This window comes from Mirounga leonina, unplaced genomic scaffold (assembly GCF_011800145.1).
Source record: "Mirounga leonina isolate KUSES-001 unplaced genomic scaffold, KU_Mleo_1.0 Mir_170, whole genome shotgun sequence".
NCBI lineage: Eukaryota > Metazoa > Chordata > Mammalia > Carnivora > Phocidae > Mirounga > Mirounga leonina.
In genome coordinates, this window is record NW_023270433.1 from 3,917,290 (window position 1) to 3,943,077 (window position 25,788).

Consider the following 25,788-nt stretch of genomic DNA (forward strand, 5'->3'; position numbering starts at 1 on the left):
TTTAACATCTTTATAGCTCCCGTTTTTCCTCTAGTAATATTGAAAGGATTACCCTTGTTGGTCCCTTGGTGGTTACCGGGTGGTTTTACTGTTATTAAATCTATTATAAAGTGCTTCATTATTCCTGACTCTGACTCTGTCTCTTCTTTAATCCTTCCGCCACCCTCCCAGAAATCCCGTGCTGCTGGCCCCCAGGAAATCCGAGAGCAAGCCACCGTCTTGCAGACGGTGTTTGAAGATTACGTGCACTCCAGCTCGAGGAGGGTCTCCTGGGCGAAGAAAGGTCGGTGGATTTCGTGGGTGCTTGTGCATGGATAGCCCCCAGAACGCCGTCCCCACCTCCACCCGCACACCCCCGACGGGCTGAGAGGCCAACCGGGGGGTTTCTGCTCTCCAACAAAAGCCTTCAGTCTCCCTTGTTCTGCAGGGTCTGGAAGCAGGCACGGAAGGCTTTAAAGCGATATTAAATGCTAATTTCATCCTTCCCCATGTTTCGCACAAATGAGGCTTTATCTTGGCTTACGTAGGACTAGAACTTTGACCCAGTGACTTGGATCTCAGGGATCCATTTTTGTCTTTCTTTGAAAACTGGATAGACGAGGCGTGACACGTCAGCAGAGACCGTTGTAGGCATGGAAATTAGAGTTGAAGGTAAGGACCAGGAGCATCAGACCTGAGCAGTCTCAGTTTCGACATACAGAGGAAGATGAGAAAGAAGTGCTGAGGGAGGGCCCTAGACCTTGAACCCAGTTCCTGGGGAATTTACAGGAGAGCTAGGTGTTCACTTAATATTCAGGTCCTCTTCCCGGGTAACTCGGCTCCTGGGGTCACCAGGCATTAGTGGGACTCAGCAGTTCAGTGGAGCAGAGCGGAGCACGCGGGACGGGACTCCGAATAGCTCCTTACGGCGGCATGCGTGCGCCATGGCTGGTGACTGTGTCACGCATGCCAGAGTGACGCTGTCCATGCTGGGGTCCCCTCGCTGCTTTCTGGTAGTTACCTGCTATTTTGAGAAGAATGCTGGCCTGGCTTACCAGAACATCATCTTTTCCTTTTATGAATTGAAATTAAAAAAAAAAAAAACATTAATTTAACAAATAGTTATTGAGTTAGTCACCCTTCTAGGTGCTTGGGATACATCAGGAATCAAAACAGAAACCCAAACCTCTCTGACATTCTAGTGGGGGAGCAGACAGTGAGCATAGTAAAAATAAACAAATCATAAGTCTTCTAAAAGGGGTTAAGAACTATGGGAAAAAACAGCAGGTAAGGGAGGTGAAGGGGTAATTGGGCAGAGTGCATTTTGCATAGAGGGTCATTGTGAGCCCTGCTGTGAAGGCAGCACGAGCAAATTGAGGGTCACACACTGCTGACAGGAGGGCTTGCCAGGCCCAGAGGAGCTCTGGGGGGCAGGGTGGCCACAGGAGGGGAGGGCCCGCGCAGGAGAGGAGGCTTTGGGAGGGCTTTGGGGGACCCCGAGGGCAGCGGGAGCCATTGCAGGACTTGGAGCAGAGATGTGGCGCGGCCCAGAGGTTGGAGAAGATGGCCGGTGTGAGAATAGCCTGGGGGGCAGGGGTGAGTGCTGGGGGACTGGTTCCAGGCAATTGTGGTCATCGGGAGATCGAGGACAGTGGGTTAGTCGGCAGAGGTTTTTGAGTGTCTCCTGGGTAGCCTGGCACACTATAAAAGCAGCCCTTGTTGCCATCACACTGGAACAAACCAGAGCTACGCAGGATGAAAGACGAAGTCCCAGTGATGGCCTCATAACCACTGATGAGTCATTAGCGTGTAGCATTCTGGACTGTTTTCCCATAGTAGCCTCTGCTCGTATTTCCCTCAGGTGAATTCAGCAGTTCCTAAGGGTTCTCCTTGGAACCTACTTTAGAGAAGTGCTAACCCACGTCTCTCAAGAGGAATAGATTATTTGTCACGGCTTAACTACAGACGTCAGGCGTCTGTTGACAGGCAGAATGAGCTTGCTGGGTGGTGCATCACGTGGTGTGGTGCAGGAGTTCTGGGTTAATAACAAAGTGGCCATGAAAAGAGAGAAATCAAGGCCATGCCGTCATCTTTGTCCTTGGTTTTGAGGTCAGAGGTGTTCTGGATCTCCTAGCGAGACTACGACTATCTCAGGGTGTCTGGTCATCAGAGTAAGGGTGTAGTGAGGAATCCTTAGAGAGTGTGGTTTTGTGTTTTCATTCGTCGTCACCACCACTGAAATTGGTCATGCCAAGAAACAAGCCGAGTTACTTGTCTTCTCTCTAAAGGATATCGGAGTGGGGCCACTCTGCGGTGTTGAGGCACCAAAAAGGAAATTAACAGGCATTTTTCTCCTCTGCTGATTGATTTCCACATCAGACTGGTGATGGTCTGGGAGGAAGCCGCCTATGGTAGGTCTCGGCCGCTCCACTCCTTCCTCTTCTGGTACTCAGCATGCTGAGCTCCGGAGGTCACAACGGGGGGACAGCGACTGCACCCCACAAGTCGAAACTCTCTTCTGCATTTCAGTCTGCATATGCAAATTCCCCACTACTTCCGTGCCTCCCCTTTATGCCATTTCAGAGCCCACCTCATGAATAATTAACAAAGCAGCTGGTTTTTGCCTTTATGGCAGAAAACTAGTTAGAAACTGGGCCAAGTATGCATTTGTTTTCCTTTTGCATTTCCTGACCCAGTCATTGTTAATAACCAGCGTTTAATTGTTGTCAGTTTCCAGACGGAGTCAGGCTTTCCCCCCACCCTCATTTCTTGCCTCCTTTAGCTAGATTCAAGTGGTTAAAAACTGTGCTAATAGAAGTTTGAACTCCAGACTCCTGAACAAAAATTTCAGAAACTGGAGTTCTTTACCTACAAACCACCACTTTCCTGTGGTGAGGCCCCTCCAGCTTCAGGGGGCCCACATGCGGAGGAGTTGTGCCTGGCTTGGAAGAGCTGCTCCTCAAAGTCAAGAACACCCAAACCACTGATGACAGATTAGCCCCCTCTCTCAGTGTGATTGCAGGTAGGCAGATGCTCGACCAAATGCTTTGATACTGTTGTGGTGTCAGGTAGACAGGTGTGTGTGCCTTTACTCTGCACAGACGTTCGTCCTTCTGGGGGCAGGGGCAAGTTTCTTTCCTCCCTACCTCTTGATCTTAAGTATCATCCATAAGATACTACTATTCCCGATCAGATGACCAAGAATAAATCTGATTTGAGGAACAAGTATGAAATAGATTGCCCTTACAGCTATGAGATAGGAGCCCGTGGCTCCGGAGTGCTTGCTCTAAGTGGCCGCAGCTTCCTCCGCCATCCTCGATAAGTGCCCTCTTTGCTCTGGGCCCTACAGCCCCTATTCCCGCTGCAAGTTCTCGACACGGACCCCGGAAAGCATCTAGAACAGCTTCTGCTGAAATTCCTGCTTCCCTGAACCATCCAAACACGGGAGGCCATTCAGGGATGTGAGGACAGCCAGGTGTTGCTGGCCCCAGGAAGACAGGAGCCTTGCGGACAAGAAGGGTTGGTAAAAATACACAGGTGCGAAATGCTGCCTGAGCAGTTGTGGAGGGAGAAGGCACGTCTGCCATTTCTTGGCAAACTTGTTACTCCTGTAGAGCTGTTAGCTGAGCACCTGCATCTCCTGGGACAGAGGCTCTCCATCCTCAGCTCTTCAGTTTGGTGCAGGAATGGGAGGCTAATGTGCTTACGTGGGAGAGCGGTGTGCATGAGGAGGCCTGGGCCAGCCTTTGGACAACCGAGATTGTAAAGGTGCAGAGTCTTTGGCTTGGCTTGGTGTGGCTGCAGTCTGCTTTGTTAGACCAGGAGTCAGGGTTGAGGCTCAGGAAAGTGGCGGCCCGGGGCGTGGAGGAGAAGAGGCCTGCATCCCGCCCCCGCCCCCGCCCCGCCCCGCCCCAGGGGCGGTGGCAGCAGGCCCCTCCCGAGGACTGGAGTAGGTAGCTCCATGTCTGGAACTTGGTGTCGGAACCTGCAGGCAGTGCAGACCATGTGAAGAGTTAAAAGATTTCCCCTGAAAAAGCTAGTCCCCAGTTATTAAAAAGGGGAGTAAGCACAGATTTACGAGAGGGGTGCAGAGGAGTTGCCGTGGTTATTATTTCTCATCGATTGGGAAAAGGAGTTCACTTTACTCAGTAAATAGAGCTTTCATGGATTCCCAGGATCCTTCCAGGAGCTGATCTGCTAAAATGACACTTTTTATTACTGTTCATAAACGCCAGTCTCCAGGTGCTGCTGGGATATTACGTTTAAGCTGTGGGCAAACTTGCCAGGCCAGTGGCTCCACAAGCAAGGGCGAGAGAGGCTGGTGTTTAGCGCCTGCTCTTCCATGAGACGAGCGGCGCTGGGCTCCGGCTCGGCCAGTGGGAGAGCCAGGCTCGGAAGGAAAGTGAGCGGTGATGGGCTTGGGGCTCCTTCAGAGCCATCTCCTCTTGCCCTGTTGCAGTGAGAAGAGGCAGGCACTTGATTTTCATTGAAATCGCAGTATATTTGAGGGGAACTGGGTATAGGAACTTCTCTTTCCTCAAAGGGATACCGAGTTAAGGTGTAACCAGAGCTCCATGCTCCCGCGAACCATGGCTGCCTTTTCTCTGTCCAGCACTGGGCTCTAGAACAGGGCGCCTTCTTAACTTGAAGACAGGACTGAAACCACGATGCAGCGTCGGATGGACATCTCTAGACTGTTGGCAATCCTCAGGGGAGAGACTGTTTTGTGGGCTGTTTTAGAAATTTAATAATTGCTTTCCTCCTTTTTAGAATTCTGTTTTCATTGCCTTTTTTATGCAGTTTTCAAATGGGTGTAAGAAGCACTGTATCAGTAAATCTTAGATGCTTTAGAATGAATTTGGTTCTAAAATCCCAGGAGTCCACGAGGAAGCAGCAGCCCTCCCTGTCGATAGGGGGGTGGAGGCGGGGCCTGTGGGTGAGCAGACTTACAGCAGTAGTAACCTGTCGTGGTGATAAGCAGAATGACAAGCACGGTAAAGCCTTTGGAACCTTTTCAATTTTATAACGTGCACATATTAGCTATGCAAAAGTAAATGAAGTTGAATTAGGAAAATGTTTTCCTAACATAAAGGTCTAATGATCTTGTTTTTCATGAGAGAATGCCACATTGACCATGTTTTAGTTCCTTCACTCATTCTGCTCTTCATTCATTTATATGACAAACACTTAGCAGCTTGTGGTGTCCCAGCTACCATGCAAGGCCCCAAGCCTATAACGGGGGCGAAAGCGGGGCCCATGCCCTCCAGGGTGAGGACACGCTACACAGTAAAACCTGAAAATAGATTGGGTTTAATCAACAGATACTTGTGTCCTATAGGTTTAGTTTTTTTTTTTTAAAGATTTTATTTATTTATTTGACAGAGACATAGCAAGAGAGGGAACACAAGCAGGGGGAGTGGGAGAGGGAGAAGCAGGCTTCCCGCCGAGCAGGGAGCCCGATGCGGGGCTCGATCCCAGGACCCTGGGATCAGGACCTGAGCCGAAGGCAGACGCTTAACGACTGAGCCACCCAGGCGCCCCTAGGTTTAGTTTTTGAGGAATTAAAAAATATATATATACACAAGTAAAGATTTAGGTGGTTCCTGTACGTGGTGCTGTCCTGACTGTGTGTGGTGCATTTCCCGGCAAGATATGGTGGGCAGGACAGCCGTTGGGCCAGGGCACATGGGGCGCTCCGAGCCCCCATCCTGATGGCCTCTCTGACCCCCATTCCCTCCCAGCTCTGCAGGCCTTCATCCGAGCCTACGCAACCTACCCCCGGGAGCTGAAGCATATCTTCCATGTCCGGTCGCTCCACCTCGGCCACGTGGCTAAGAGCTTCGGGCTGAGAGATGCCCCCCAGAATCTGAGTGTGGCAGCTGTGAAGAGAAGGAAAGCGAACCTGAACAGGTAAGATGAGCGGAGTTTGCCCTGTGACAATGGCTGGAAGTCAGGTGGGTGTGGAGAGCTCTGGGCCCAGCAGCAGGGAGGTGACGTGCTGGGCTGCTGCGTGCTCAGTGTCCGCTCTTCCGTCTTCGGTTCTTGTGGTAAATCATCACCAGTGTCTGCCCCTCTCTCAGTATAATAAGTGCTTGGAGCAACAGGAAAAGCACCTCATCTGAATGTCCTTAAGGCACCTGCAGAAATGCAGTGGGGTCTCCTGTCGGGTCCAGATGTCGTGGGGATATTATTGGGGCAGCAAGACAAACCTGTTGGGTTGTCCTCACTGCCCACCAGCAGAGTAACGCGGGGACTTGCTGGAGTCAGAGCTTCAGATATGCTGTGGTTCACCCTGGAAAGCCTCTGGGGCTTGTACGAGAACTTCTGGCGTGTTCTGTGAGATTCGCCAGGCCCTGTCCTGGTGAGATGGAAGGAGCGGCGTGTGGAGTTCCAGCTTAGCACCTTTCTCCTGCGGGCTGGCTCCAGCGGCCAGCACTGGACTCCCTGCACCTCTTCACTCTCCTCGGTGCTGAGCACACACCGGGGCAAGCGCCAGGCCCTCTCCCCCTCCCTCCCCTCCCGCAGAAAGCCTGTTCCGAACTGTCCAGAGGTCCTAGGGAGGAGACCCTGCAGGGTGAAGACTGGGCTCAGAGTCCACCCCATGGTTTCAGGAGGTCCTGAAACCACAAAATACCTTCACAAAAGGTCCTTCTCTCCTCAGAGACTGGGTGTACTTTTAATATCAGCCTCAACCCCTTGCAGGAACCAGAATACTTCAGATCCCATGGGCTGCTTTTAGGGGGAATTTGTGTAGTACGTGGGTGGGAAGGATACATTGAACGAACATTTGGGGGGCAGTGAACTCTTGAATGCTCTGGACAGTCACTTTGTATTGCATGTCATTCTTTTTGCCTATTAATTACAAATGCCACAATCCACTTGCCCTGACTGAGAATCCGTGGGCGTGCCACACTTTTCCTTCACGTTCCCGCACAATGCCCACTTGTGCATTCGCCACCACCACCCTCGTCGGCGCCTGGTTTCTCTGGAGCGCAGTGACAAAAGGGAGAGAGGACCACCCAGTGTAGGGAAATGATCGCTGGCCTTGGATGTGGGGGACTTGGACTCAGCTCCAGCTCCACTGTGATGTGAGCTTCTGAGCTTTGGGCCACGTCTCTGCTTAACTTCCCAGAGCCTCGGGTCCCCCAACTACAGAAGGGAGAAGGAAATCAGTGTTTTTAGCGATTTCCCAAAACTGTTTTGAGAATCAGCATGAAGGTGGGTCATACAGATGAAGCACCTTAGAATGGAGACCTAGAAACCCGGTGGATTAGGATTCTGGAACATCCAACATGATCTGTTCAGGGACTTGGCATCTACAAGGCTCTTTGTAATGGATACAGTTTGCCTAATTGTAATGCCGATTTGGGAATTTTTAAGGTGGTTGCTTTTTTTACTCATGTTAATACCACTCATACAGGACCATACTCCAGTAGTTCTGTGAGGCAAGTCGTTCTCATCGTGCTGCTGTTCATCCATGCCCAGACAAGACTAAGACACATCCAGCTCTGGTTTCTGCCAGGCGGTTTTGAGGTGCAGGGCGCTGCCTGCTGCCCCAGCTGCGTGTTCTGGTCAGGGCCGCAGCCAGCGACTTCTCTGCCCGTCCTCCCAGAGGGAGAAGACGCCTCACATCTACTCCCAGGCACGATGGCGGTACACCAGCGTTAGGTCGCTGTCCTGGGATTGGAGGTGGCTGGTATCTCTCCATGCTGACTTTGATTTTGAGTGGGTGAGGCTTGCGGTCAGGTCTGAGGGTGACCTCCTAGTGATCTGGAAGCCAGGCCATCCTGCCACCGTTTCTAAGATGTTGGCACTTGGAGAAGATAGGAATGCACGTGCCAGTCGATTACTGGTAAGAGACACGTATTTTGCTGATTCCTCTCCCCGCATGTAAATGCGGTTCCAGTATCTTATTGTTCACAGCTGATGTACCTTTATGACTGGGAATTTCATTAACAAGTGTGAATCCAGATAGCAGCTCTTCAGACTGGGGTGTCCTCGGCTCTTCCCCAGGTCCTGGAAAGCGGAGCAGCAAGGAGGGAGGCAGTTGGGAGGGGGGCTTGGGGCCAGCATTGTCCTTACCTTGAGAAGCCACTAGGGAGAGAGCAGGCCTCCGCCTCCTGCTTCGGCTGGCCCTGCTAGCAGATGGGCACCAGGACTACTGTACCCCTGTGAGCAGGGGATTTAGCAGGGCTTTATTTCGGGAAGAATGGGCTGATTAGCCGATAAAGAGCATGTAAGATGGTATGGGGCAGCCTTTGATGTCTGGCTGGCGCGGCAGGGAGCCGGGTGGTGAGTGACAGCAGTGTGTCACAGGATTACTCCGCCCGCGACAATACCGCTCTCTGTTCTGGCCATGTCATCACTCAGTTACAGCTACTTTTTGGGTTGTTATGCCCTTCTTTTGAAGGCATTTCTCTCCACACTCTCACATCCTCCCACCCCACCCCTGCCTCACTAACGCAGACGGGCACTTGAATATGGTAGGCACCTTTTTTTATTTGGGGAAATCTTGTCACTTGCGCAAGAAGAATGACTTTGCAGCTAATCTGCACATGGACCGTATAATTGTGGTCGGGGTAAGCGGCAGAGAAAACTTGACAGATTTTCCACACCTCAGTCAGGGCTCAAGCAAATGCCAGTTGCTGCTTCTTGAGCCCTGGGAAGAAAAGTGCATTAAAGCCAACAAAGTGCAGAGAGTTACACTGTGGCCACAGTGATTGTTCTGAGCCCAGGCGTCTCCTCTGAAATCCATCTGTCAAGGAAGAGAGTGGTTCCTTATGTTTTGTATGGACGGATCAAGTAATAGCACTAAATTCACCAAATTATTCTGCATTCCACTTGATGGGGTTTACTGCCTAGAAAAGTTACATGTTCTGTGCAAACCTCTGATACCTGCAGACACCAAACAAGGAGCTCGTCTGGGCGTTAGAAACGTGAAGCAAGGGCAGATTAGCTCAGGTTAGCAACGGCAAAGGGAAGTTTTATCTCGTCTGTGTGCTTTTAGTCCTTTGCTTGACCACTGTTCAGAAAAAGAAATGATGTCCCCAGATGCGATCTTAATCACCAGGTCTGTGTCTCCTTTTTCAGTCCTTAGTTCTGAAAGGGAACATGAGCTGTTTCTCCCCCGCACGCAAATACAGTCATGGTTACAAAACTCTTCTGACACCTAAACGCAGACCTGCCAAAGCAGTCCCCACCCCAAATCCCGACAAAGACATGCACACAGGGAGTCGGTGCTGGTGGTAAAGTATTGAGTGGCCCCTTAGCAACATCCGTCACAAACACAGCCTTTTCCCCCTGTGAAATGCAGTTCGGATCTGAAGCTAGGTAGATTCAGCAGTTACTTTAGAGAAGCAAAGGTAACAGACCTTCCAAAATTTCCCATCTTCCCAGGGGACACTGAGCCCCAGTGTGTCTGCTTCGGGAGGGCAGAGTTGTGTTGTTTGCCAGGGTGTCTGTCTGTGTAGGCAGTCACATACGAGTCGTGAGCAGGCACGCTGTGGACGGCTGCAGATCCCTCACCTGTCTGACACCGTGGAGAATGGTTCAAGAATAGAATGCCTTACGGTGTCAGCGCTACTGTGACAATATGGAAGAGCTAGTCTGCTGGTTGTAACCACCCTCTCTCGTGTGAGTTATATGCTGGCACCATGAAAGCGCTGCTCTTCCCCAGATGGTTTAGTCTATAGCTCCCTAAGACTTGTCGACCCCTGGCTTCTGCCACCTGTGTCTTTCTGATGTTTTTCTTAGTGCCTAGAAACATCTGGGACATTGCCTTTATCAGTAACCCAATAACTATGCTCCCCTGTTCTCAGCTCCCTCCTCTTAAAATTAGGAGAAAAACAACAGTCTGAATTGTTGACTGTTCTTAAAAGAAATGCAGTTTTGTTTTATTTGTATACATTTTCTCAGGCCAGCCTTGTTAAGTGTTACCTGATCTTACCAAACAGGTAAACAGTCTGAAACGAGGGATCTCTTAACCCTAACTACTGGATCTGTGTGTGCGTGGCCAGGGCTCGGCAGGCTGTGGTCAGTAATACAGGGGTACGTGGGGGCTGGCTCCCCTGGGTCCTGGCCTCGGGGCAGAGCCACCGGCACCCAAGCACCGCAGAGCATTGCCTTAACCTCTGTCACCCCCACAGTTTTAGATACAGTGCGTTCTCTCATGGAGAGGGTGCTCACCAGACTTTTCCCATCTGAATGATCACAAACGCTTTATCACCAGCGTTTAAACTGGGGGTTTTGCAGAGCTCCATCTGAGGCATTTTGCAATTTTGAAGGCCTTTGCCCTGTCACTTGCTGTGATTCTCACCCTCGCCTGCTCGGTAGTTGTTAAATAACTACCGAGAGTCCCTACTGACTAGTACTCCAGTGCCCCCCTCATGTCCTAAATGCCGAGTAAGAGGGGTCACACAGTGATGAAGAGTCGGGACTGAGCCACTTCCCCTGTTTGTGCCCTGGGACAGGTGACTCAGCTTCTCTCTGCCTACTCCCCCCACCTCCCAAACGGGGAACTGGAGCTTCATGGTGCTGTCGTGGGGACCAAACTAGGTGCGGAGTGTAGGGCGTCGACACAGTGTCGCACGTGAACACACGGGAGCACTTGTTGCTGGTTCTTTGCGCCCGCCTTCCCCGTCCCTGTGAGTGTCCCTGCGATGGGGAGCAGGAAATGTGGCCAGCGGTCAGCTGTGCAGCACCCTTGAACTTGTCTTATCAGGAACAACCTTGTAAACGTGGAGCTGGTCCTCTCTGAGACATGCATTAAGAAGCTGCAGCTGCACCTCCCTGTAAGGCAATATTCTCATCATTAGGAGCAGCTTGCCTGCCAATTTTTATGTGGCATTTACAATCTCCCTAATATCACTTAATTAGCTGAAGGCAAACCTGGAATCTTGCCCACTGTGAAAATTTTCTCGATTTCATTGAGCCAGTTATTCTGTAAAAAAGATCGGCCAAATATGAGATCAGAGGCTGGATAAAGCCACACTTGAAAACGTGGGGGTCTCTGTGAGAACCCTCCCACCCCCTGCATGTGGGCCGGATCTCCCCTTATCAGGTCCGGAGCAACATTCAACACCGTTGACCACCCTGGCCACCTTGCACTGGTCTCTTCCCGCCACTTCTTGAACCCTGCCACGATCAGTGGCAGCTCTCGGCCCCTCACCTTCCTCTGGCCTTCTGCAGCAGCCTGCGGCCACTCTGCTCCCCTCCAACCTGTGCTCCAGGCCGAAGAGCCTGCACAGCCCTCACCCATCACCCTCGCGGCCAGCCTTTTGCTGGGTCTCATTGCTGTAATGACTCAGGCAAGTGACAACAGCAGACCCCCTCTTCCCAAGGACCTGCGTTGGGGATCAGCCCACAGAATGGGGGACAAGCTGGTTCAGGAAGGTCAGATCACTCGACTTCAGCCTGAAGACCAGAGGGAAACAGCTAAGGACCACCGGACAAAGCCTTGAGGACAGATGTGCGTGTCCTGCGTAACAGGGGAGCAGAATCTGCTCTCAGGCTCTCCTGAGGAGCTGTATACAATACAGATGCCCAGGCCCCAACCCAGGCAACCATGGTTCAGGAAAGTCTGAAGTCATGAAGAGTGGGATGGAGGTGGTCATGAACTTGACGAACAGGTCTCTAGACCCAGGTCCTCGGAGCAGGTGATGGGGTGTCCTTAACACAGGAGGGCCACGAGGTGCTGGCTAGGTGTATGTGTGTTCTGAATTGGAGACAGGATTAATTGATAATTTAATGCAGAAACTGGATGAGCTGCACTGGCTGTAGATGGGACCATGTCCGACTGGCCTCCCCTATCAAGGGAGAGAAGATGGGTCACTTTGAAGTCCACACTGGATTATCGCTTTGGGACATCTGTACTCTTGTATATTGTCCAGACTGTGACAGGGACAGAAGTACTGTGGAAGGTGGCTGGGTCTCTTCTGGTGGAACACACGGCCCAGCACAGAGTTGTCGCTCAGTCACCTGTTGGTTTTGAGCTCACCACGTTGCATTCATAGGTGGTTCCAGGTGGGTGGCCTGGTGTGGGCACAGGCTCCAAGGGGAGGGCTTGCCCTCTTCCCCTCAGCTCACCCAGTGCAAGACCAGTCTTCATTCCTTTCCCTTCTTGCCAGTCAGGGGCTGTGGGCCCCGGCTTAATTACAGCGGTGCACATGCAGCTTTTTACATTTGGCCTTTTGCTTCAACCACTATTTTTTTCTCTCTGACACCATGCAATTACCAGCCCTGGGCCTCCTCATGAAACAAACACACCCTCATCCCCACCCGGCTAATGAGGCGATTAGAGGGATTTCATAGTGACCTTGCTCTTCCCGCACACCTGGGTCACCTGCAGACAGCAGGAGCCACAGGGTGTGCTTTCAGTCAAGCCGTCAGGGCTGACAACAAAGAACAGGAGCCCAGCCAGCCTCTCCTGGGAGGTGCTGGGACAGTCATGTTCGCTGCTGGGGCCTTCCAGGTACTGGAGTTGGAAGACACAGCTGGCCCAGCACGACTCAGCGGATGGCAATTGAGGCTGCATGCAACAGGAGATGCCAAGCTCTTTGTTAGATTGGCCTTGCTCGGAGCTCTTCCGGTTCTTAGCATTGGAGAAATAGGAAAGGACGTGGTGGGCCCCAGCTTTCCTCTCCCTACACATGGCTCCATTCAATTTTAGTCATCCTGGGCCCCTCCTGGCCTCCTGGGGTTGACTCACTCCTCTCATCTGTCCCATGGTCTTTGGGCTCCTTTCCTGAGTAGGAAGGTGTGTGTCCCCAGCCCCTCTGTGCTCTCCTTACTTCCATGAGGCCAGAGCCTTTGCATCCTGCTACGACCTGAACAAAATGACTGCAGGTCTTTTTCAGATATCCTCTTCATTCTGGCCCTGAGTTACAGCAACAGCGCCAAACGGAGAGTAACGTCTTAACTACTTAGTAATCCAGAAGAGGGATGCAGTTGGAGCGCCGCCCTGGAGCGGCAGCCTAGGACTGTGGGACTCTTCAGGGCTTCTGCGTGCTCTCGGCCGTGCTGAGTCCAAGTGCGGATCCCACGGAGACTTCACTGGGGCCCTGGGATCAGGGCTGGTCCCCAGTGACCCAGGAGGACGTGGGCGGGCCTGGTCCCATGGCCCTGAGTCTGAGAGAGCCTGGAGCCCATGCTCTGAGCACTTGGGTGCTGCCTTGCGTGCCCTTTGTGGACGCTTCCAGCTTCTGGAGTTGATACTGGGCAAAGTAACAAGTATTTGGAACTTGCTAGAGCTGTTTTTCTGTGTGAGCAGATAGTTGTTCACGTAGCAGAAGAAACAGACTTGAAGCAGGAGGTCAGTGGGTTGCGTATACAGAAGACTTTGGTTTGAAACCAGCAGAGTATCGACCCCTGGAGTGGGTGGTAGAAGCTTTGTGTTTGTGGGGCAGTCACCTGGAAAGATCTCCTAGAAGATGATGGCAGGGAGGATCTGAGTCCCACTTTTTCTTTGGCTTCCTTCAGAGTCTAGAGGCAGAAGGGTGCGGTGCAGTGGGGAAGCCTGGAGCCGACATCAGATGTCTTGAGCTTGATCCCAGCCCTGGCAACAGCGTACCTGCACCATGGGTCCTGTAGGGCTGTGTGGCATGGGAGAAGGTACTGAACATGGAGCACCTGGCGTGGAGGCCATGCCACTGTCTCCCACTGCCCCACTTCCTCTCTCTGAATCAGTGAGTGAGGGGTGAGCACTTCCCGGAATAGTCCCGAGTGCTCCAGCCGCAGCCTGCCCTTGACCCACCTCCGTGGCTCCTTGGTCCAGAAGCCTCTGCTCCGGGCCTCCCAGCCGTGGGGCCCCGCCACCTCCCCAGTGGACCCTGCTTGCTGTGAGAGCTCCTGGAAATGAGCCCCGACAGACCACTTTCATTTTCCCCCCTTTGGTCTTCTTTCCATTCTGTGGTCTCTGTGAGATTCAAATGCTTGAATGTGCATGCTTTGCAAACACAAAAATATAAGGTGCTGTTATCGTTGATCAAAGCCGTCCCTGGTCCACAGGACATGTGTCGGATATCTGATGATGGGTCCTTCTCTCCCGCCTTTCCTCTTTTCCAGACTGTTAATAACAGTCAGCATTTAACGAGGGCCTTTGCAATAGGCACTGTGAGAAGCGCTTTGATTCATTAGTTTACTTAATCCTTTTGTGAGGGAGCAGACTGGCACGAGGAGAAATCGGACTTCAGCCAGACTTAAGAGAGTCGCACAGCCCGTGCGGGATGGCGCCAGGGTCCACCCCCTCGGAGGGGCCCGCTCTGCCCCTCGGCGCCACCACCAGGCCCTGCAGCCCAGCGCCTCTAGCAGCTCCTCGGTCACAGTCGTTCCTCTGGGCGGCTCTTCTCTTGGCCCAGGTTCTTTCCAAAACCGGGCCCGTGAGACTCCCCAGACATGCGGCAGAGACTGACCAGCACAAAGAGGACAGTGATCGTACCTGTTGGTCTATTAATGGTAAGAGCCGGGACCGCGGCTGCCGCTCATGGGGGGCTCAGCTCCGGCCAGGCTCTCGGTGTGGCAGGGAGGTGGGCGGGTCTTCCAGCCAGCTGCTTTGCCTCAAGAGCAAGACGTTGCCTATGTCCCTGTTCTGTTTCACCTTTCAGCTGAGGCCCGTCCCTTTGGCCTGCTAGGGTGTGGCAGGTGTTCTGTCATCCCGTGTGTTAGCTGTCCCTGCAGGCTGCTTTTCGTCTGTAGATGTGATAAATATGCCTCATAATATCATCCAAGGCATCCATAATAATGTCAAACAGGACAGGCCCAGAGGGCTGAGCTCTGGGGTTTGGTGCTGAAATTCTGCACCGAGCTTATCAATCTCAGGCAGCATTTTCAGGATATAGTCATACCAGTTACAAATGCACTTAATTGTTTCCATGTCCACTCAGTATTTCTCCATCTCCTTATTTTCAGAGAGAATTAAAATGTGTCAAGCATTCTAACATGCTCGTAGGCCTGGATTTGGAGGCACTTTTTGACATGGGAGAGACTAAGCTTGGAGAAAGCTATTGACTCCCCGGGGGCATCAGTTCGGTGAGGGACAGAGCTGGGATTCCAGCCAGGGTCCTCAGAACTCTCGCCTTCTACCCTTTCCCTCCCCAGCACTGCCACCCTGCCCAGGGATGTCTGTGCCTAAGTCCTGACAGAGCTTCTGTCACTTGGGTACAAAACCTCTAAGTTCCCCTCCATTTCCAGGATTCTGATTCCGCTCTTCACTTTTAGGCTTCTGCTATCTCTAAACATTATCTCTGTCCTCTCTTCCGTTGTGCCTGCCCTGACAGGCGGCAGATCTATCATAAAGTCAACGTACTGCTCACCTGTGACCAGTGCGGCCTGGCAGCATGCCTGCCCTCAGCCCGAGGCTCAGAGCTCCCTTCTGCTTTTCACTGGGTCTTGTTCTTGGATGTAAGGCAGGAACCCACTTTTTGTCAGTCCCTGTGTCCACAAAGCCACTCTCGGGAATTTTCCTGCAATGTCCACCGCCAAAGCGGGGGGGCTCACTTGGAATGGAGTGGCTTCTGGGGCCCTGGTAGTTTCCCAGAAGCTAGAGTTGGTCTGATCCTAAGAAATCATAAAGAAAGCATCCCTTATATGGTCCACGCACCAGCTTATATCTGCCGAAACAGAATCCAAAGGTTAAAGGAGTCTTGGTACAGTTGCTGTTCCTTCAGTGACCGTGAAAGGTTTGGGTTTGATAGTGTGTAGGTGAAATTATCATCCCATGCTGGCTGATTCCTTACTTGAACCACTTTGTTGCACCAGAGGGACTGCTTGTCAAATTCTCCCTGGAGTTGTTACTCTTACTGCCATCTGAGAGCCACCCAAACCCCGCTCAGACATTGCTGCCTTCCTTCATCCATAAGAGCAAGGCGGGAAGTAGAAACTTTGAGTCCGTCTCAAGCCACCTGAAAGCATCCCTGTTTCCTACCAGGATCACTTAGAACCCAGGCTTTTCTTCCAGCTGGGGGGCTTGCTTCCCCGCAGAGTCCTTGGTGGGGGGGCGATCTCACTGTGGCTCTGGGTCATTTGTTTATATGCAGAATCTTTCAGATCAGAGAAATAAGTACACTTGACTACTCCTCCTTCTGTGTGTCTGTTTTAAGAGAAAAATCCGTCACAAAATCAAGCAAACTAACAGCCAAAAGGAAAGAGGTTTTGATGGGTAAAGATTAAAATACTTTGATTTTTCAGCATAGGGCAAAAATCTACCATTTGATTTTTTTTTTCCTAAAATATACTTTTTTCTGATTATAAAAATAATACATGTTCATTGTAAAAATTCAGGAAATAGAGAAAAGCTTTAAAATCACCCATAAACCCACAATCCAAGTTAACCTTGAATCACATCTTTTATGTCCTTCAGACTTTCTCTGCAAGTGTACGTATTCGGGTCTCTTTGTATCTATAATGAAGCTGAACAAATGTGAGTTTTTAAACTGCTATTTATCACCTGAGTTATCCAGCCGTTAACATTTAAGATGCACCTATCAGGGGCTCCAGGGATCTCTGAGATTTTGAGATAACATGTATGTTGTCTTGTTATTAAAAGTATTTCGGGATGCCTGGGTGGCTCAGTCCGTTAAGCGTTCGACTCTTGTTTTCAGCTCAGGTCATGATCTCAGGGTCATTGGATTGAGCCCCTCACTGGGCTCCGTGCTGGGCATGGAGCCTGCTTAAGATTCTCTCTTCTCCTCCCCGCCTCTCCCCTTATACAAAAAAAAATCCATGAAGAGACTTTTGGTTTTGATGACAACTTAACAGCACGGTGGTTAAGTGTGCAAGTCACAGGGTCAGATTTTCAGGGCTGAACCCCCAGCTCTTCTGTCACTGGTTCGTCACCCTGGGGGTGCTGAGGGTACCTGTGTCCTGGGGTTGTTGTTGAAGTAAATGAGTTAATACCTGTTGAGTGCCAAAAACAGTACCTGACCTACCCTAGGTGCCATGTGAGGGGGGGTAGTAGAATTATTACAGCCGCACGGCCAGGCCGAAAGTCTTGGATTTAAGACTTGTTTACCTTTAAATCCCTTCACCACCCGTGTAAGTTACATGTTGTTTCAATATATTTGGTAGGCTTTATTAGTGTTGGCCACCATCATCCTCCCCATCTCTTCAAACAGCACCTGCAGGAAGTGTTCTGAAAGTTGGAAAGGGGGTGACGGGTGCATTCCGAGTCCCGGGGAGGGGGCAGATTTATTGTCCAGTGACTGTCTTGGATAACTGGAAAGCTGTTGGGGAGAAATCGGTAAACCAGAAGAAACTCTCTATGGAATTAAGGCAGTAGCAGACTAAAAGGTAGTATGCTTGAGCATTTTTCAATGTGAGGATGAGGAAGACTTCTCTAAGCCTGACCCTAAAGCGATAAAACGGAAAAGAAAACATCAATTGGCTTGACAGTACGTAAATAAAAGAAGATAAAGTGAAACACTCTGTCCTGCAAAAGGACACCACTAACACAAGCCGGAGCTGGGGTGGCCCTCTGTGAATCTGTCCATAAAAGCTGGGAGGAGGTCCTGAGGCCCCTCCTCTGCAGCGGTCACCCTAGTGGGCATATTGATTTCCTAATTAGGCTGTGATTTCACCTTATTGGCAGGGAAAGTGGCATCTGCCCATCCTGCCGGGTAATCCAGCCTGGTGACCGAGGGGGCTCATTCAGCCTTCACTACAAGGGAACTCCCTGTGGTTAGATAAACTGATCTGTTGCTTAGTGACTGCGGGATTACTCGGGTGGACCGGGAAGTGCATTCGAGAGGGGTTTGAGTATTTGGAGGGCAAGAAGGGCAAGAAAGTTGGCGAGTCCCTGGGAGAACTGCAGCTTGGCAGGAGAAGGAAGTGAGAGCCCACATGCACCCAGCGCGGGCCTGGGTTGAGAACATTCCACCTGCCCATCTGTACTTTGCCTTCTCGGCCCTGGGCCTCAGAACAAAGGAACAGCAGACAGCGAGCTGGCCAAGGGGCAAGATGGGTCCTGCTGCTGCAACAGCAGGGGAGGCTCCTGCAGGGTGACCCTGAGGAAGGGGTCTGGTCTGAAAGATCAAACCCTGCTTGCTCTCGGGACCACCAAGAGCCTTGGAGTTTGGGTTTGGGTCCCAGGTTCAAAGTACATAGACTAGAATGAGATCATAAAATAGTTAGGACATTTTGAGATCACCAAGCTCCAGGCTTAAGCAGGACCACCTCCGAGACGCACTGTCAGCAGTGTTCTCTACCACAGTATGGACTTGAAACTCCTCCATAAACATGCCCCCTCGGCGGCACCCCGTGCCCAGCAGACGGGGCCTTCGGCCGCCAGGAACACCCAGCTGTGTGTGTCTGCGAAGGGACAGAGAGTGTGTGCGTGCGTCTGCCTGCCCGTGTGGCCCCTCTGGTGGTACGGTCTCCACCCCGGCTGCAGGACCGCCGGGAGGGGGGCACGGGCACAGCGCCGGGCGCCCTTGGCCAGGAGCGTGCCGCCTCTGCAGTTGGCGCTTGCCCTGTGGGCAGTGAGGGGTCAGTCGCCCCGGTCAGATTCTGGTGATTTACTGTGCGTTAGCAGGGGCAGGAGCAGCCTCTGAGGCTCATAGTAGAGCCTGTGCTGGGGAGGATATTTTGACTGAAACTTCGCATATTTTGAAACTCAGGTTGTTACGTTTAAAATTATACACTTGGTGAGTACCTGGCTTCAAAAGGCGAAGCAGCAGCATTTCTTCCCGTCAGAACCTTTCACTCCGTCTGTCATGTAACCCGACTAAAAATAAACTACAAGCACCAGAACTGACAGCCTTCATTTTGGAACAAGCTCTCAAGTGCAGGCCTGGCCCCTGCAGCTTCCCAGCCCCACTCCGGACCCCCGAGGTGCGGCCGTCCGCTGGGGACAGCGGGCCGCACTGGCCACCCCGGGCAGGACCTGCGGAGTTAGAATGCGTGCCCTGTAGGAGAGGGGGGTGCAACCACAAATGCCCTGGCCTGCCTCCTGTGTGGCCTCGGGGGAGTTGCTTGGCACCTCTGGACCTCAGCTTCCTCGTTCTTAACTGCTTGACCGAACTCCACATGGCAGGTGGCAACCTGTGTGTCTGTTTAACCCTTACAACACCTATGAGCTTTGTTCTAAGTGTCCTCCCATTGTTCAGATGGGGAAGCCGAAGCCCAGAGAGCCTTGTTCCACGTCGTTCAGCTAAGGAGCGAGGTTCCAGGCCAGGCACCTCCATCACCCCCGCCTCTCCTCTTGGCCATCCAGATTCGGCCCCTGTCCCCCTTGTGTGACCCCAGGACTCCCCCATGTCAAATTGTGGTTACTTGTCTCCCTTGATCCTGCTGGGCCTTCCTGATTGTTGGCCCCAGGACCAGCAGCCTGGTGGGAAGCGCGGAGGCTTGAGTCCCTCTGACGTGTTTGCGTCTCTGCTTCTGCACCTGTGAGCTAGATGGTCCTGGGCAAGAATAGGTTCCTCGTCTGTGACAGGAGGCTGCTGTCACACCACCCTCGTCCTGTGGAGATTATGTGAGCTCATGAACCCAGGAAGCACTTTGCTCTGTACCCCTCACTCACTGACGCGACCATGCACTGCTGATAGACTCCAGCCCTTAAATACTGGCTCCTCGTTATCCTCAAGTCTTCGTTTTTCCCAACAAAGGTGACTGTGTTTCCCCCCTGTGTGTCATGGTAGAAAGCCAGGCTCTGCCTGTGCCGCGGGCTCAGCCGCCCCGCGCCTGCGCCCCGCCCCGCCCCGCGCAGGGTGCCTGTAATTAGGCGTGGTTGCCTTAGCCTAGGTGCGACGCCGTCACACGATTCTACAGCCTTTCATCATCTGTTTATTAGCACAACATTAGTTCTGTTGCTAATTCTTGAGTTTTAAAGGAGTTCCGTTATGTTTATTTTGACCACAGCTTTAGTCCAGTTGAGCTCTGATTATTACAAAGGAAATGTTGTAACTGTAAGTCACAGAGGGTGACATGTGCCTTCTGTAAGAACCCCAAGACACCATGTTACCCTAAGACCCTGCCATCGGGGGGTTGAGGGAATGGCCCACGTAACACTATGCGTTTCTGTTGTTGTTGTTGCTGTTTTGGCGAAAATCCTGTCTTAGGAAACATTTACTATTCATTTTCATAATCATTCTTCCTGTGTACAATTGAACTTCTACAAATTTCTCCCTCGGATCTTCTGATCAAATGGTAAGGCTGCTGTCTCTTGAAAACAAGTTACTAGTATTCAACGTCTGAGATTGATTTTCAGCCTTTGGCACTTACTTTCCAAGTGGGTTGGGCAGGGAGACCCCCTTGAGCCGCACCCACGTCTGTGGTCCGCTCCGGCCGCCGTGCGGACACCGACCACGCTGCCCCAGCACACCCTGGCCTCGGGGTTTTCGAGGTCAGCAGTACTTCCTGGAGTCTCCTCAGCCAGTGAAGAGGTGAATGTGACTGACACCCCAGCCTTCCCTCTTTGGCCCCGTTGGAAGGAGGCCGGTGACTTTGAACTGCGCGGGCCGCACTTGCAAGGAGCCGCTCACCGCGAGCTCTCACCGCCAAGTGTTGTTGAGTTTTAAGGCGGGTTTTTTCCTCATCCTTTGGCAAACTGCTGTATCACAGACTTCATTTGCCATCAGAGTGTGAGTGTGTATCGTTCTTTTTTTTCCATGAAAACAACATAGAACAAAGCCTCACTTTTAAAAATGCCATGATATTTTGCCACCGTTATGAAAATCTGTCAGCGCCATATCTAATCTTCTGGTGCATAGAATATCAAAACAAGCACTATTGAAGGGATTGTACTTCTGTTAATACAAAAATGTCAATTCCACAGTCTCGGAACCAGCTGCTCTCAGCCTCTTTCCAAATGGGAAAGAAAAAAAATAATAAAGTTTCTTTTCCCTCTCTGCTGTTACTGTTCTTCAGGCCTGACCTTCATAAGAAGACCCAGAGTAAACACCGCCTTGCTGAAATCTTGCGTTCCGAATTCTCAAGTGGAATGGAGGCCGGCGTCGCCAAGGTCAAAAAGCAAAACAAACACGCAAGAGCCCGGCAGCCAGCCACGCAGCACTGCCTGCAGCCGGCGCCCAGCCTCGGCCATGGGAAAAACTAAGAAACGCTCCCCATGAAGCAGAAAAACCCGAAGAGACTTACTGGGGGACAACAGGAGTTCCCAAAACAGTTTTCGTTTTTTTTTAACTCTGCCTCCACACACAGGCCTGGGGCTTGGGGTGGATCCTGGAGGCCCCAGAGGCCGGGGCTGGTGTCCCGTCCTTGTCAGGAGCCTTGTGGGAAGGAACGGTGCCACTTTTCCCTGCAGACGGTGTCCCTGACTGGGAGAAGCCACAGGCCTCACCCTGGGGTGAGGGTGGGGCTCAGCGTCATGTGGGCGAGCCACTTAGTTCTTACCTTCTGTGAGATAGCTTATACTTTGTGTTTCCTCCAGCAGAACCGTCTTGGCTCCAGGGTTACAGGTGCCCTGCGGCCTCTGGCGAGGGCCTGGTGGTGCCCGCATGGGCAGGGAGGCCTCTTCGTGCCTCGGGACAGGGTTCTGTCTCCAGGTTTTCATTAGCTGCCCTGTATTGATGCACGGATTAGCGTGCATCTTGTAAAATAGGATTGTAAGGACTGGAATGCAGTTTGTGAGAGCGAGAAAAACCATGAGCTCCTTTTCTTGATGTACGAGTGCTTTGTGGAAAAGGGCCCGGCAGGCTTGGGTGTGGGTTGGAAGGCTCCCGGGCCCTCCCGCTGGCTGCTCCGGACCCCAGGTGGCATTCACGCACGTGGCTGCGTTGTTCGTGGCCACGGAAAACTTCTCTCGCGGCTCATGGATGTACTGGCGCCTTTTTTATTTCTTTATTTTTGTTTACCATTGCCTTGGAAGTCAAAGGGCACCAGTCTCCCGAGTGTTTTCTCCCACTGAATCCCACCTTGTCTTCAAGTCTGGGGTCTGGGGTTCTTTGTAGTGTGGCCCAGGCCTCAGCCGCCCCTCCCCCACTGTGTTTCCCTGGGAGGTTTGAGAGCCCCCCCCCAACTCCCCACCCCCGCCCCCGGCGTACTGATTGCCCAATAAATGTCCAGCTGGGACGCAGGGGATTCCAGAGGGGAGTCTGCCTGGACAGGTGCTCTGTTGGCTCCACTTTCTCCTGTTCTCTTTCCCACCTTCCTCCTCCTCCAGTTCCTGCAGAGGGAGCCGAGGCCCCACTTCAGTAAACCCTCCAGATCCCACAGCATCGAAGTGGCCGGGAGCGGACTGTGAGAGTTGCAAGGTGGCCGTCTGCGGGGTCCACGGAGGGGTCGGCGCCCTCGCCTCTGTCCCTCTCTGGTAGCCAGGGTAGGGCAGTCAGCTGATACCCACACCAGAGGCCCCCCGGGGAGAGGGCCAGCAGGAGCCCAGTGAGCACTGATCCTCCACAGGGGGACAGTGTGACCTCCTCCGAACCGGCTGTCATATACGAATTCATAGGGACGGTTGGTGAAATTTCTAACAATAATAATAATGATAAAGCCCTACAGCACATGTCAAGCTGACTTGGGGAAATCCGCCACCGTTCTTTTACTTCAGAGTGTAATGGTTCACAGGATTTGGGTGAGAAAAGGAGGCATCAAACTTGAGAGACAAAACCCAGCTGTGTGAAAAACAGGATTAATGCCAGTGATGGGGAGGGATCAAAGAGAAGCCCTGCTCCCCACCCCCCACCTCCCATGTACTCATTCCAAGAGAGGTCCAGTCCGGGTTCTGCATTCCTGGGGGAGCCGTGCTGGGACCTGCCCTGCAGAGTGTGTAAAGGACCATGATTCCAAGGTGGAGCTTGTGCTTAATCTGCTAACGCTTAGGTTGAGGAAATGTTTCCTGCCATGGATGCTTTGTGGGCCTGTTTCTAAGCAGAATCAATATATTACCCCCAGTTAATAATGAAACATGGATTTAACAGATTTAGGGTTAATATTATCTAAATTTAAATAACCTTAAAATAAATCTCTTTCTCCTATTATGGCTTCTGACAGATTATACATTTCAGGCATCAGTTAGGCAAAGCTTTAGCCTAATTCCACTGTACATATTCTAATTTTGTGTGTATTTTTAATCGTGCCTCTGATTTTCTGATTTCCCAAACTTACCTATTTCTCTGTCGCAAGCCTGATCCCCGTATTTAAAGTCACAGAGAATTGGGACATTGCATGGAGTGTTGCAGCCTAAAGCATTTTCCCCTTGGCTTGTCGCATGCTTGTTTTGCATCCAAAACATCTTCGTGTTTGCAGCTCTTAGTGGTTGCGTTTCTTCAGAGGGGCCCACGTTCCCACGCACCAAAGGGCAGAGAGCCCTTGGCGAGTGATTAAGTTAGTGCTGGTGCACACAGCATCTTCCACTCTTGGAGAAGCACAGAGCCAACCAGGTCTCAGCAAAGGACATTTTGACAAAGCCCAGTGGATTCCTTTGATTTTTTTTTTTTTTTTCCTTTCCTGTAGTGAAGGGAGGTGATATTTAGGGAAGAAGGGAGTAAATGAGAGCCCCTTAAGGCAGGTGCATCCCAAACTGCTAGTGACCTTGCTAGTTAGCACTGCAGCCCTCAACATGGAGTCAGAGAGAGCCATTCGAATCCAAGCATTGCTTCCGTGACACGGAAATGTAAAGCTTTTTCTACTGGAGAAGTGGCCCTGCTTGGAAAGGGCGCTTCGTGGCTCTTGTTAAATTGCCTACGTGACTACCCCACCTCATGTCTTCATCTGCTCCCACCATAAGAAGAACTCCGAGCAAGGCCTGCCTGTGTGGGGGCAGTGGGGCACCCTTAGAGTCAGCTGGGCTCCTCCGAAGTTTCCAGAGCCCTTGTACAAGGCTCACAGGGGAATCCAGACTTCCTTTAAACTTCGCTGCCCTGACCCTGCCGCGCCTAGGTTTGTAAGGGACTGGGGTGGGCCGGTGGAGGAGCAGAGACGATGCCTCCTGGGAGCCTCTGCTATTGTTCTGCCCGCTGGGGGGCTTGCATTCATTCTTTCTTTGTATTTTAAAAAGAGTTCACACCCAGCCCCTGGGTTGGGAACAGAGAAGCCAACTGAGCCTTCTAAATGGCTGAGAGCAGAAGCCCACCTCACGGCAAAGGTTGTAAAGTTATTACAGATGGGAATTGCAGGACAATTTAAAATATTGCAATTATAAACTTGTAGGGAAGCCTTGTTCTTCATTAATGTAAGCTATGAAATCGCCTCTGAGGTACAAGGACAATTACATAGTTGAGAATGTGTCTGCGATTTACACTGCCGCTGTGTAAATGTAAGGGCGGTTGCTCTGGTCTACCTCCTTCACTTTCACAAAATGAAAAGCACACCAGTGCAAGTTGTCCTTTGATAGATTTTTAATATGATTTTAAAGAGTTTTGTTTGGTCTCATTCTTATTCAATGAGATTAATTTAAAGCACTTATCCCCTGGGCTTAAGTCAATCCATGTAGGATTTCGGCTGGGTTTGTTGCATGGGGGGTTTTGTTTGCAGGAGGCTATGAGAGACTCCTTTCCCACTTCATTAACCCTGAGTTGGGGACAGTCTCCCCTCGCCCCCCACCACAGCCAGAGCTGGGGATTTACCAACCCCCATTCACATGCAAAAGAACTCAAAAGCCGAGAGGCTCCTTGACTTAATTAGCTGCTGTGCATTTTGCAAAATTAGAATAATACCCTCACCATCCCAGGAAAGAAAAGCAGTGGGGCCCGGGGGGGGGGGGGCAGGAAACTGTAGCAGGGTCTGTTTGGGGGGGGTAGTTTAAACATGCCCTCCACCCCTCCCCCGAGGAGGCAGCCCTCTCCCACAGCAATCCTGCCACAAAACTGGAGGGGGCTCCGCTTGCGGGGCCCCAAAACTTCCCAGCCCTGGGCCTGTCTTCTGCCCTGAGATTCCAAGCTGCAGTTGGTGTGTGGGAGGGGAGCACCTGCGCCCACCTCCCCTGAGAGGGAACGGCCTCAGGAGGAGACCTTGGCCCTTTGAACATGAACTGGAGGCCTCCAGTCTGGCTGGAGCCTTAAACCCCCCTCCCCTGAGATCCTGGAGCCGCAGGCTGGGGCATGGGGCCGACGCGGGGATTTGGCTCCCCTCTGGGTCTCATCTACGTACTCCCGGGGTAAAAGGGGGAAGTGAGAAGATGCGGGATTGGGGGGTTACCGATGTGGCGTCAGGCTCCCAGCGAAGGCTCGTCGGGGTCCTGGCGGCGTGGGGCCGGAGTCGCCTCAGGGCCCGGGAGCGTCCGGAGCCCGAGCGTGGCCGGGGCACGGGGCGGAGGGGGCTGGCGGGGGAGTAGCCTCGGAGCCCATCTGTCGGCCCCGCGCCCAGCGGGCCGGTCACCAGCTGCCGGCGCCCTTGTTGCGGCCAGATGAGCCGGCTCAGCGAGGGCACCGCAGCCCGGCCCGCAGCCGAGCAAGCCCAGGCACCGACCCCCGCTCCGGCCCCCGGGACCGGCTGGGAGCAGCAAGGAACCAGATGGAGAAGGGGGGTGGGGTTGGGGAGAGCAGCGAGCTCGCCTCACTGTAGAGACAGGAAGACTGAGGCCAGGGAGGGGAGGCCCCTGCCCGTGAGGCGAGTCCAGTTGGGGCCCCTGCCCCGGACCACAGCGCCAAGGAAGAGAGGTGGACGAAAATATTTCCTTATTGAGGATGGAAGGAGGCCGAGTCCCAGAAGGGGAAAATGGATCTTAAGGAGGGGTGGGAAAGAAGGGCTGAGCGCGGACAGGCGCGTGGTCATTTGTAAGAAGTTTATTTCGACATTTAAAAAAGAGAGAGAACCCGAGGGCCTGGCTGCCCCCGGACGGAGGCTGGAGGTGGGGGCTGGGGGTCGGGGTGGTGGGCAAGCCCCCTTGACCCCTTCCTGCCTCGCCTGGGAAGGAAGAGG

At 52.3% G+C, this 25,788-nt stretch overlaps 1 protein-coding gene across 1 annotated transcript in view; it reads left to right on the top strand.

Moving 5' to 3' along the window:
* Nucleotides 1-21,582, top strand: part of DDX31 (DEAD-box helicase 31) — a 68,037-nt gene extending 46,455 nt beyond the window's left edge. Inside the window, 4 exon segments of the mRNA XM_035015548.1 lie at nucleotides 172-283; nucleotides 5,721-5,889; nucleotides 20,839-20,956; nucleotides 20,958-21,582. Coding sequence (XP_034871439.1) covers nucleotides 172-283; nucleotides 5,721-5,889; nucleotides 20,839-20,956; nucleotides 20,958-21,041 — 483 coding nt within the window. The 3' untranslated portion in view covers nucleotides 21,042-21,582.
* Nucleotides 21,583-25,788: the final 4,206 nt, after the last annotated feature.